The sequence below is a fragment of the Zonotrichia albicollis genome, chromosome 4 (assembly GCF_047830755.1).
Source record: "Zonotrichia albicollis isolate bZonAlb1 chromosome 4, bZonAlb1.hap1, whole genome shotgun sequence".
NCBI classification, from domain to species: Eukaryota; Metazoa; Chordata; class Aves; order Passeriformes; family Passerellidae; genus Zonotrichia; species Zonotrichia albicollis.
In genome coordinates, this window is record NC_133822.1 from 39,942,219 (window position 1) to 39,956,042 (window position 13,824).

General features: G+C 40.4%; 1 protein-coding gene across 2 annotated transcripts in view; it reads left to right on the plus strand.

Annotated features, from left to right (window-relative positions):
- Positions 1-13,824, plus strand: part of TMCC3 (transmembrane and coiled-coil domain family 3) — a 133,365-nt gene that overhangs the window by 13,208 nt on the left and 106,333 nt on the right. Inside the window, exon 2 of one of the 2 annotated variants that reach the window (XM_074539622.1) lies at positions 8,258-8,428. The exons of the other annotated variant lie outside the window; for it this stretch is intronic. Coding sequence (XP_074395723.1) covers positions 8,384-8,428 — 45 coding nt within the window. The 5' untranslated portion in view covers positions 8,258-8,383. The remainder of the gene's footprint in view (positions 1-8,257; positions 8,429-13,824) is intronic. 2 annotated transcript variants of the gene reach the window in all.

Below are 13,824 nucleotides of genomic sequence, written 5' to 3' on the forward strand. Positions count from 1 at the left end.
CCCTCTGCATGGCATTGCCTTGTGAACAGGACTTTGGGTACAGGTCTCTCTTAGCTATCTTATGCTGCTAGGAAGCTCTTCAGATAATGAGGTGAAAGAGGGACAAAAATTACTCAAAATGAAGGTATCCACTGTCTTCCTGAAAACAAAGGGGCCGGTGATGCCCCAGTTTTCACTAATGCTATATTTGAGAATTTTCTGTAAGCCAGTGGTACATGCTGCTGCTCAGGAACAGGACTCCTGGGATGCTTTGGCAGTTGTGAACCTTTGTGTGCTCTCTGTGGGTGCTTCCCAAGAAGGTGGGCTGATCAATGAGTAAAATGTTTGGTTATCCCTCAGACTCTGGCTGTGTGTCTTACAGTGAGTCTGTTGCCTCACAAGTACTGTTGTGTACTTCTGTGTTTGGGGTAAACACATGGGATTGAATTCATATTGAGAACTTCTGTGTACTCCTCACCAGTGTCTAGAAAAGGAGGTATGTGAACTCATATGCTGAACTTACCCTGTTTAAGTACTTACTCTGCATTGCTACAACAGACTAAGAATTAGCATCTGCATGTCACAGTTTTGCAGTACTAGTTTAAACCAATTGGGCTGTGTATGATTTGCCTTGTGGACTTTTCCTCTTGCTAAAAACAGGTGATGATTAGTGCTCAGTGTAAGTTAGATATGAGTAAAATGTTGTTCAGCTAAACAGCTTGAATAAATGGTGCCATTTTGCATGCCTGTTTGGAGCACAGAAAATGAATCTGCTTCCAAATCTGGATCCCTACCACTGGATTTGTGGGTTTCTAGAAGTTTCTGACCTAAAGCCCAGTTTACTGTATAGTTACCATAATCATGCTATCCAGCCATGAGCATGTAACCTGCACAGATTCTGTTTGGGAATTACATTGTGGAAATACAGACAGATCTGTCTAATGAGGTATAAAACCTGTTTTGTATGAAATGTATAAACTTCACTTATCCATGAGACACAAAGAATGAAGGATAATTTTGATAATCAAGCTTTCTGAATATGGCAGGAATATTCAATATTCAACAGGAGCATTAAGAGTCATGACCTCATCTGGGATGACACAAAGCTGGTATAATCAAAGTGCTTCTGTATTGCATTCAAAGGATTTAATAGTATTTAATGTTTGGGCTCCAGTTTGGTAACTGTTGTTAGTATCCAACTCAAAAAGATCAAGTAGGTCCAGGAGCTTCTCCCTGCCATTGCTGGTATTCAGTTAGCTGTGACTGGGGACAGAAGAGGAGAATTTGGTAGCCTACTTCTTAAAGAGAGCCAGTGTGCCATTCCATAGTGTACTTGCAGACTTAAAATAAAATAATCTTGCTTTCTCTAAAAGTTGTATTTTAAAGTTTTAAAGATAAATCTCTTTTTTGTTAAGGTTCAAAGCTCAGAATGTTTTGAAATGTTTTTCCTGCTCATTTAGAGAAAATCCTACTTAATTTGAATTAATTACTACTCCTATAGTGATATTTGAAATAAAGACTATCTTGGATGATCAAAATAGGAAAAGAAAAAAAAAACTACACTAAAACTCATCATATGAACTTTACTGGTAGAATTTTATTAACTCTGAATGTTGATATTCACAAGTTCATCCATCCTCCTGTCTCCCACTGTTGTTGTCTTTTGGTTTTTAAATCCATGGAAGGTTTTTCAGCCAACTGCAGTTGAAATAAACTTCCCATTACCTTGCCAGAATGGTAGGGATCAGCTCAAAATCATCTGAGTCACTGCACTCTGATGGGATCTGTGTTTACATTCTTGACATGAAATAGTCTATTCTCCCATTTGAAATGCAGGTAAGGTAATAGTAAGTGAGAACATCCTCATGTGGATATGTGTGGACAGTTGTGGTGTCTCTCCAGCTGTTTAACTGCTTTGCATTCTGCCAGACTGTGTATTGAGTGTGTCTTCTGCTGCATGGGCAGAGGGAATGTATGACTCCAAAGAGATGCATCAATGAATAGATGTTTGTCTGTCAGCACACAGCCTGGGTCAGTTCCTGGCCGTTGCCCATCCTGAAGTCAGCTGTAGGCAGGTGCTGCTTTATCATTCTGCCACGTGGTTAACTTGGAACGGGGTCTGTGGCCTGTCCATCACCTCACTGGCTTTTTGAACACTTTGGTCCAATGGTTGAAAGGGTGCCAGTGCAAGGTCACTACTGGGATGCAAAGCTAAATCAAAAGTACCTGGAAGAAAGAAAATATCTAAAGCTAAGCTCAGGTAGTTCTGCTGTCTCTTCCTAATGTGTTCTTCTGCATAGCATGTGGTAGCTGGAGGTGGGTGAGCCATACTTTGTGGTAGAGACTGCAAAAATAACAGTGGTTTAAAGACCTTGCATTGTTCACAGCAAAGGACTGCCTGAAAGCTGAGGAGTTCTTTGCAGGGCAGAAGACTGGCTGGATACAGAAGATCAAGGGGGACCTGAACTCATGGCCTTGTTATTTTCAGATCAGTTAGGCTCTTACAGGACAACCCAACAGAAGGTTCTGCAGTTGGTGAGCATTTACTTTCTGACCCATTTCTTTTTCTTGTGCTATGTAAAGCTGGTACTGTACCCTGGCACAAAACCAGCAGCTGGTTCTCTGTGCCCATGGGATTTGGAGATTCAGGAGGGTCCTTATTTTTGCATTCAGGAAGTTTGTTAAGAATCACACTCCTACTATTCTCTCAGACTGACATAGTCTCCTTTCTGTAGGTGGCTTTATGTCCCTTTCACCATTCATTTAAAATGGTGGCCAGGTCTAATATAGCAGCAAATCAATAGACACAGGGTGTCTCTGTAGTTCATTTTACCATATCCACTAGGAACTTCCTGCAACTCCACTTGCAAAGACTGCATTTATCTGACAGCTTGTCCTGTACATTAGATGTGAACTAGAAAATAACTTGTCATAAGTGACTTTCTTTGTTCTTGCCATGCTCAGAGAAAGAGCAGAATCTTTATGGTCTTACGTGTCAAAGGTTTTATAAAGAGAAAACAGGTCTGGCTGTTACACACAAAAACATAAATTTTCAAATGGATGTTGCAGTGCTTGAACAAAGTATCTGAGACATTTTGGTTTTCAGAACAAGACGTAGCAATTTCTGAGAAAATAATACATGTGAAAGTACAAATGCCAATGAGGTACGCTCTCACTGTATCACTGCAGTTTCTGTAGAATGACTTGATTCACTTAAATTAAAAGTGGGAGCTCTATGGAGTTTTGTAGAGCATAGGAAATGTCAGGGAAAATTTTCTCAGGTAATGTTTTAAAGCAGTGCCACCTTATGGTTCATTTTAGAATAGGGATGTTTGGTCTCCCACCCTTGCAAAACACTGCATGCATCTGGCTGGGCTTTCTAACTTTCTTAAATGGTCACTGTCCGTGTTTCTGATGGGGGGGTGATGGATTATACCTTTCACTATCAGGACTAATTACAGAGAACAAAATGTGATTATTAGCTTGCTTCTCAAAGAAAAGCTGTTCCTTCTGTACAACTACTCAGCACATTGCTCTCACAGGCAAAAAAAAAATCATCCTTCAAGCCCATTCCTCCTAGATTCCTTGTATGACTGCCTAAGGCTCCTCTTTTTGCTGAAATGTTGCATTCTGACCCAATGGCACAATCTAACATTTTGGTAGCTGTAGCCCATATTCATCATACCTAGTCCTGCTGTCCTGCCATTCAAGCCATGGTAAATAATTGCTGGCTGGTCAAGAGCTTTGAAATTCTGCCATCACTGTTGCTCACATAAACTGAGGATCCCTAGGTAGGTTTCATGGATCTGATGTGACTGTGCATCCCAGGAAGATGATCTTAGAAAAATCCTTGCAGGAAAAACAGGTCCTCTCGGTCTCTTCCTGCTCCTGTTCCAGCTTGTGGCAGGAGTAGCTGCTGTTTGGATGCCTAAAGCTTGGCAGAGCTACTTGGTTCTGTGGCTGCTCTGAGTTCCTTCTGAAGTCAATTACTCATTGACGTATGCTCCTGTGTTAATTACAGCTACTGCTGCAGCTTGGTGACCTCTTTTGTCTGCAGTAGCCATAACAGTTTGCAAATAATTCTCGTTAGCCTGTGAGAGAAATCCCACTAAATTACAGGAGAAAAAATCCTAAAGATACTTTAATTAAATTTTAGGTATAAAACTAGCAGTTTCTTCCTACAACTGCAATGTAGAATTCCCAGAAGTGGTATTAAGAAATATGGGTTTCTTTGCTGCCCTGCTGAAAGCAGAGAAGTCTATTTCTTGTGGAAATTACTATTTGAGCTGGAATGAGAAGTGACCCAGAGATGGGTGTGTTGGAAGCAGCTGGGACTGATGTTCAGCTGTTACTGCTCTGCTGCTCAGTGCAGTTCACACAACCATCACCACCACCATGCCCAGTGTTAGCCCACCACTGCTTGCAATGGGGTTAAAATCAACCAGGAGCCATTAATTAAGCTTTGACTCTCTCTGTTGAACTAGTTTATACATATGCAGACTGTTCTTCTTTCTTTTAGGCAAACAGACACTATGCAGCATCTTTATTGAGCATTGTGCAGAGATGGCCAGCCCAGCATGGCTGTTCAATTCCCTCAGATTCTAGCAGCAATCCCATTTATTGTAGAAGACAATAAAGCTTAGTAATGAAAATAACATCATTAATATTAGCTTAAATATAGCTGTTGCTATAAATTGATATTGTTCACAAAGGTGTGTATATCAAGGCCTGTGGCTACAGAAAATGCTGTGGAAACTCAGTTTCCTATGGTCTTGAGCCTTTTCATTCACAGGCTTTTAAAAACTAAATTAAACTACTATTTCTGGTTTTACCATGTATCCTATACAGTTCCCATACTTTTTCTTACAGCCTTTATTCTGTCAAATGTTTCCACAGCTACGTGCAGCCTGTCTCATTGAAGTTAATTGGCCAACAAAATCTAAACCTTGGTATCCCTCACTCTGTTTTTACAAAATACACATCATATTTGAGCCCATCATATTTGATATCTCCAGTATCTGTCTGATTGGCCTGAGATCATTAGAAGTTTATTACATACATATACACAGACTGATCCTGGAAATCTGATTTTCATAGGGAGCTAGGCTAACTAAATCTAGTCAAAAGTATGGAAATTACAGCCAATGTAAGACTACAAACCTGAAAACTGAAAATACAGTGGTAGAAGAAAAGAGTCCAAAAATGCAGCTGCCTTGGAAGATCATGTGAAACCTTTTCCATCACTGCCCTCCCTCCATGGTTCAAGGAGTTCTGCAGTGTTTCCTCCTGAATGGCTGAGCTCACAAACTTGGGCCAGGTTCCCCTTGGGAACAGACGGGCACAGCAGTGCCAGCAGCATGCTGAACGCCAGCTGCAGGTGAGCACAGTTTTGGAACAAATGTACAGTGTACCTTCAATTGTCTGTTTTCATAACACTTGAGAAAACTGTGCTGCTCTGCCTCAGGGCATCCATAGCAACTTTAATACATGGTATTGGTTTGTCAGACCTGCCTGTGATTTACGCTTCTGCTTGACATTATTTCTCTTTAGTTGATATTTCCCTTTCATTGTAATAAAGTTTTTTTTTTTTTTTCATGTAACAGTGACTGTATGTGTTATACAAAAGTGAGAGAACTCAGTGACGTGGAACTTAATCATGTTTCCCCGTGCCCTTGATATAATCTTTCAACAGCATCAACACTTTCAGCAGTGTATTCACACTCCAATGCATGATGAGTTTATTGGTGTGACACAAACTACTAGATAGCAAAATTATATATATTTGGGAAAAAAAGTAACTACAGCATTTATAGCAGTTTCTGGTAATTTCAGTACAGATTGAGGTGACTTCAGACACATATGGTAAGTTGTAAAAAACTTCTGAAATATCTAAACATGTCCATGTCTGTGTACAGCCTGCCATGACAAGCTGGTATGCTGATTACATGGGCTGGATGCCAGAGCTCCCTGCTCATCCAGGAAACCTTACTCAGCTAAACAGGACTCTGTGACTCTCAGGTGTATAGTGCTGATTATGCTCAGCAGCAGATTTGCATTTATGCGGTCCCACACTGCATTATTAGATGAATTGAATGGTTTTACTTCTCCAATTCTTTGAAAAAAAGGGGTTTAACTTTTAGGAAAAAAAGTTGACTTCCAAAAATTAGTATATTCTCATTAGAAGTGTGATAATAATGGAGTAATTATTATAGCTTTGTTTTGAAATCTCATTTGACTTATAATTTTAAGAGTGTAAATTTGTTTTATGTAGATTTGAGACAGCAGTTACTGGTGTGTCTTTTGTTTTTTATAAACATGTTTTATGGAGACAGAAGGTTATTTTATAAAGTATTTTCTATCTTTAGCATTATGTTGCTGAAATTGAGAGACCAAGAAACAAGATTTTCAAAGATTATGCCAGATTCTTTAATTCCAGGTTTTTTCCTATATGAAAGAAAACATGTAGAGTGTTCAGGATAATACAAGTAGAGAAAGTGGGTTTTGGTTTGCTACTGAGGAGAGATTTCCTGTGGCTCTACAACCTCCTATATTCAGGAAGGCTTATAGTTGTAGGAAGACTAATGTTGCTGGCAAGGCACAACATTCCAAAGGGTGTTCTAGTGGTTTTCTCCCATCTTTTCTCTTTCTTCCTATTTTTTCTTCCATCACAAAGAGAAGCCTTTTATCACAGTTGTTTGTTTTAACATTCCCTGGCATCTAAGTATGGTCTCAGGTATAAAAGAATAACACAGTAGTTTTCCAGCCCTCTCCTTGCTATTCATGATCAGGTATGAAGATGGGCTGACCTTTACTTGCCTTCAGCATGTCTGAGTGCCAGCCTTGAAGGCTTGCTTACACTTGTGTACAAGATCTCACTCCATGTGTATGTGGGTGTTGGTTTATTTCTCTATGTTAGAAAATCTCTCAGCTTTGTGTGAGGTGAGGAGACTGAAAACCATGCAATGTCTTGCTAGGGCTTTTTTACATCTGCCAAAGCATTGTAGTTTGTGACACCCAGATGTGACAATGTTCACCGGGGTCTGAGGATGAGGGAACAGAACAAGATCTGACTCCATGTTTCAGAAGGCTTGATTCATTATTTTATGATATATATTATATTAAAACTATACTAAAAGAATAGAAGAAAGGATTTCATCAGAAGGCTGGCTAAGAATAGAAAAGGAAAGAATGAATAACAAAGGCTTAGGTCTTGGACAGAGAGTCCGAGTCAGCTGACTGTGATTGGCCATTAATTAGAAACAACCACACGAGACCAATCACAGATGAACCTGTTGCATCCCACAGCAGCAGATAATCATTGTTTACATGTTGTTCCTGAGGCCTCTCAGTGTCTCAGGAGGAAAAATCCTTTGGAAAGGATTTTTCAGAAAATACCGTGGCTACACTCAGACTCTGATCTGTTTCTAATTGCAGCAGCAGTAAAAAACTCAGCTTAATTTTATACTGCTTACTTTTTAATGCATTTGCAACCTTTGTATTATATTTACATTTTTAACAGAGGATTGGATTTTGGAAAATTCTATCTGTATCATAAAAAGAATAGTGCTGATTTTTTCATACTTTTTACCTCAAAGGTGTACAAATGTACAAGAATTTGCACAAAGGGATTAAACATGCAGCACAGAAAATGATGTGTTATTCATGCTTCTCATATGAGGGAATTTTGTTTCAGTTACACCTCTTGGTGCATCCCCTGGAAAATTATTGTAGATGCTACAAGCTGTGCAGGAAAAGAGGTTCCACTAATGGGCATGGGTAATTAGTATTATGTCAGCCTTCATGCTTGTATGGATCCTGCTGCAGGATCAATGTGTGAATCTGGGTGAGCTGGAAGTGGCATAGGGTCTAAAACATAATATAATGCATTGTCTTGCAGTTTGTTGTTCAGGGCTCTGCAGTAAATTCTGCCACTGGAGTACTCATTGCCTGGTTTTGTCCTTCTTCAAAGGCCTGTTATGCTCTAGAGGAGTGCATTAGGATGGAGAGCTTTGGGTAGTTGAGCTTTTAGCCTTCTGCTCTGTTGCATCCTTCCAACGTGTGCTGCAAGAGAAAAAGAAAAATAATTGTTAATGAGGGAAATCTTACTTGGAGCTGGGCTCCCTGCAAGGAGCCCCATGAGCCCCATCTCCTTGCAGAAACCAAGCCTGTCATGTCCTCTACCCTAGATTCTCTGAGTACAAGTAGACCAAGCTGCCACAAGCTCTGTATATGCAGTTGTGATCAGCTCTGTTTATTCTTGTACATTCTGTTTTCCCAGGTTTAGGTTCTGAGCAGCTGTTGCACTCTGAATCCAAAGCTTCCAGAAAGCCATGAGGTACCAGATGACTTCAGTGGGCTCTAGAGCTGCTCTCAAATCCTAACTTCACTGCTTCTAGATGATTAGATGAATTTATTGGAAATGGATAAATCAGCAAGATCTCCACGCAAGGTACAACACATGAGTCCTTCTGCTTTACCTGTTCTGAGAGTTATTGCCCCCCTTCAGATTAAGGGATGCTAAGGGATACCAAAATTAGTCTGTGATGTAATACGGTAATATAATCTTGTACTTTGTATAGATGGATAGGGCACACACTCTGTGTAGATACATAATTACAGCAAGACCTTGGCTACTCAAAGACCCACAGAAGTGAAACAGAGTAGTTTGTTCTGCCATCTCTAGTGTGGTTTCAGATTAGGCCCTTACAAGGGACAAGGGCTCATGGTGTTCTTATAGGCAGGCTCCTTGTGGACCTTCAGGAGACAGGCTCTCTGCATCAGCTTTTCTGGGAACCCTGCAGCTGGCAGACAGGGAGGTCCCTGTCAGATTTAACATGCTTAAAGGGGGAAATAGAGTGCAGGTCTGCATGTAGGCTGCCAGAAGACACCAGTGCCTTCAGCTGGCCAGGAGTGTTTTCTAAGACTTTGGAGGCTTTGAAAGGAAGTTGGAATACTGGGAAACTCATGGAGCAGGCAGTTTTGCCTGTATCATCTGTGGTCAGTTCAGGCAGGTGCTGCATTTTGACTTTCAGAAAAATTCACTTCCTCAAGCTCTTGCTAAGTGTGTAGCTCACTTGGGCTCACCATGTTGCTTACAGGCACTTGCTAGACATGTTTTTAAGGACAGATTACAATATTCAGAGATGTGAATATAGATTTTATTTGAAATTGTTATGAATTTGTAAATTCACGATTTTTTGAACTTTATGAAAAAAACAAAATCACATTTATTTGACACAACAATAAGGATGCACAGAGAAACCTGTGTGTTGTGTTTATAAAGAGACCAGAAACTAACCAGATTCACTGTAGCCATCCCCTTTTCAGAAGAGCTAGAGCATGAGTGTAACTGTACAGCTTTGCCCTTGAAATGGAAAAGATTAGCAAATATTTATTTTATTATTTTTCAAAATCTTATCCAGTAGCACAGAATAAACCAGAAGTTTTTTATGGGGAAATGCAGTGCCATTCTCTAGATTTAGCAGTGGGATTGTATTATGTATTTATGACAATTGTAGCTGTGGTCTCTTCAGATCCATGTTGAGACCTCAGATCAAGTCTGTGTGACTAAGGAGTTCAGAAACATCTCCTCAACCAGCAGCAAGAGGCATTGAGTTTTGAGCCCAATTCTGTGTTTCTTCCAGTCTTTACTGAAAGTCTGGGCCCTGGATCTTGTCTGATACTCAGATCTCAGTTAGTGAAGACCATACCCAGGCTCTGCTACCTGCTGAGCCTGCATTGCTCAGTGAGTTAGGGAGAAAGCTGATCTGTGTGGGTGTCTGTGCTGACACCACCAGCCCTGGGCACCCACCATGCCTGCCACCTGCCTCCAGCACTGCCCAACTGCCCAGCTTGGTCCTTCAGCGTGGGGCATCCCTGTGCCAAAGTGCGTGTGGCAAATTAATCTCCAGTGGGCTTCTCCACTCTCACAATCCACCACCCCCAGGACTGAGAGGGAGGTGCTTGGGGGAGCATCAGCTGCCTGAGGCAGCAAGAGGATGCCACTTGGACCCAGGAAGACTCCAAAGTATGCCTTTGGGAGGTACAACAAACTTCATCTGGCATGCAGTCTCACAGCCACAAGTCTGCTTCATCAGAAGAAACACTCTTCAGGTCTTGTCATTGTACCCCAAAGAGGGGCTGGTGGTCTGCAATCACCACAGCCCCCAATCCACAGAGCATCCTGAGGGCTCTTCCAGGGGGGGCCATTGCAGTTTTCTGAGAATCATTTGCCCTTCCTCTCGTGCAAAAAAGAATGCCACTTAATGGACTCTGCGAGACATTTTGGCATATTTTAATGCAAAACAGTCTGCAGAAATAGAAGATCTGTTTACATTTAGCTAATGCTAAAACTGGGTATTTCAGTTTCACTTTGACGATGATTACAGGAATGAAGGTATGACAGAATAAATCTTCAAAGATCATCCAGTTCAAAGATCTGTTGTATACTGAACAGTTTACATCTTGTGAAAGATTTGTTGATTGTGATTGTTTCTGAACCGGTCTCTCCAAGCTGTAGATCTAGTCTCACTTTAAGAGCATAAGGGTAAAGGATTCTTTTCATCTACTCTTGTAGTTTAAAAGGGGATGCTTCACAGTTGCTCTTTGATCTGATTTCAAGGTCTGCCACAATGCAGAATTATTTTTTTTCCTACCTCTGCTGAGGACTCATGAGAGGTTTTCAGCTATTGTTGCTTCATTTGAACAAAATAACAACACAACCTTGAGGTCCAGCATTCTTTTCTGGAAACTATTCAAAGTCCATTAAGTTATTAAATAAATCAGCACCTAGTAACAGATTGCTTAGGATATGTATGGATGCAATCTGATTCAGTAATAAACAACTTGGCAATGTGTATATTGCCAGATATTTTTTCCTGTGCTACAGGATGGCAGGGCCAGGTCAACATCTGAGGATTTGATTGTTTGAGTTACAGGTGGGCAGCAAATTTAATTTTCTATAGTTCACCATGTTTCTGCATGATCTGGAAAGAAGAGGAGGATCCAGCTGAATCAATCCTGTTGTGTTATAACATTGGCAAGTGGTAAGAAGTCATCCTGTTGTTATGGTGCAGTGCCTGTTTGGGTGCTGCTGGTTACCTCCCAGCTGGCTTGAAGTGAAGGGGTTGATATGTCTCCTTGTTTACCATTGGTTATCAAGTGTTTATGATCTTCAGAAGGTAAAGAGCTAGAAAAGGACAAAAAGGTGTCAAAGATTTGTCCCTTCCCTTCCAGTTTTCCTTTGAAGAATTTTGCTTTGGGCAGCAGCAGTGACCAATCTGTCTGAGAAGAAGTGATTGCCAGGCTTGGGTCACGACGTGGATCTGGTAGCTGAGAGCACCATGAGCTGAGCTCCCATGTACCCCAACCTATCTCTGTGACCCACAAGGCACTCAGCTGGTTTCACTGTCTCTGTTCCCCCACAGGAGGAGAAATCACAACCATTGTCTTTGGAGGAGGGCTGGGAGGCTGCCCCCATTAGTGTTGGGAAAGACCCATGAAATACAAATCAAAATACCATTTGTTGTCTTTCACATTAGAATAACTCACAGTCAGAATTTCCTTCTAAAGAGGACAGCAGTTTGTTTAAAGATGTGGTTCACAGTGATGTTCTTACCATGGTTTTAAAAGCACTTGCTTGTTCCTGTTGCGATATTTCTCAGCGTGGTTTGGTGAACAAGAAAGAGGAAGCTCTGAAAGCAGCTGTTTAAAAACTGCCATCAAAGGCACAAAATAATTTGAAAACCAGACAGGCTCTGCTACTCTTTGTTAGCACCTTGTATAGCAATAAACCTAATTGCTACAACTGTGGCAAATAAAACTATGATACTTGTGTGCCTCTAACACAATAATTCTTTCCCAAATGGTGTCTGAGAGGAGCTGAAGCATTTTATTTCTCTGTACTATATGACTTAAATAGCCCTTTTTTAATAGCAAAGGTGATGGCTTCCATTCATGTATTTATCTGGGGACTGTTTATTTGGTTTGTTATATCAAATGATCTAGAAGTAAGAGCTCAAACCCCTGAAGATACAGTAGAGTATTCAACACAAAAATATGGGAAGAAAATAAAGTATGTACCTTAGCATGGTTTTTATACCAGATGAAATATTATTTCCATTTACAGGCACAAGAACTAGTTTTATGTTTGTGCAACATTATCAGTCCACAACAATGGGCAAATGCAAACATAAGGTGGGGGAAAGAGAAGGGAAGGGGGATGTTGCAGTGGACTGGCATCCTTCCTCATGACACCAGGAGTGCACATCAGTTCAAGTTGTTGCTGAGGGTTGGTGCTGCCTCTGATTATCTGCTGCCAGTTTACCTTAGTTTTTGTCCTTCATGGAATAAAACATAAAGTTAAGTTAATCAAATCTTTAGAGATATAAAGTGGACATGATTTTCTTCCAAGAGATAAAGCAGACTTGGTGATCCTATCACATCCATAAGAATGAAACATTGGTCAGATTTTTTGATCTGAAAATCCAAGGTATAATTGCTTTTCTAGTCACCTTATTTTATTTTAATTAACATTAAAGTTTTAAACGATAATATATGATTTTGTTGAGAAGACTTTGAATTTTTTGTTTTGCTAGGAATACTTGTTTTCACTTTGTAAATTCTCATGGGGGAGGGGGGGAAAATATCGATCAATTTTTCACTTACTAAAGGCCATCAAGTGCTACAACAGTGATTATTCCTCTTCTTATCTCACCCAAGCAGTAAAAGTTGATACAGGAACAAATTTTAGAGAGTTTTGTGACAGGTGAAGTCTCTCAGTGTCTTTCAGTATCAGTGGCCAGAGCTGGATGTTTTGAAAATCATGCTTGGGTTTCTGAAGAGCCTTTGCATGACAGCATTAGGCAGAAACCATCTAAGAAAATCAAGATGCACCATGTCCCTGAGATGAGTGTGTCAGCTGCATCACTTTGTTTTCAGCTCTTCACATTGTGTCAGCGGTTTCACTTCCTTGAGGTGAGCACTTTTCAGAAGCTACTGCCTTTGTAATGCAAGTGAATCAATTAAAACTAATTTTAAATGAGCATCCAAAATGATATTTCATCTTCAAAGGTAGAGCTCTGGTCTTCCATCAGTGCTTTAACCACAGGCCTGATGCTTTGGAGCAGCTCCTCCCTTTCCTGCAGAAATCAAGGGAATAAGGTTTCCTTTAGAAAAATGTCATACCAAAATGTTCCTGGTTACTGCAGTCGTGTGTTGTTAACCACTGTGTACCACTCTCCTGTACACTGATAGGAGAGTCCATAAATAGCTTTTGTGGTATTGTGTGGCCAAGCATGCTGCAGTGGAAATGCTGTAATAGCAGAGGGGAAGGAAAGAGTGTTGCCTTATCTGGTGTGCAACACATGCAGGCAAGCCCTTAGCTGTTTTTCCCTTGTAATTTACATATCTCCTGAGTGTTGAGAGTCACACAATTTCAGTCTTCAATTCTAATTAATGTGAAGGAAAAAAAGGATGACATGAATGGCAGCATCAAGTCTCTCAGCAATAGACTGTGTAACATAAGGTAACGTTTTCTTCTTGCTGACAGCCAGAAAATAAAAGATATCAGGAAAGGTCTGAATAGAATGTATTGTCTTCTTAAGTAAATTCTCTAAGCATTTTAAATGACTGAAGGTAAAAAAATTAATTCACCTGCAGCCTTTCTTTTTTCTAAAACCTTTTTGAATGCCTTACTTTTGAACTGTATCGTTCCATTTTGGTAATTGCTCCCAGAGTCTTGGTATAAACTCTGCAAGTACTAAGTATTAAGAAAGGTCCAAACTGTACCTTGGAGAGGACCACTGTGAGAGACTGATCATGATACAGGGCAGTGTCAATTACAGG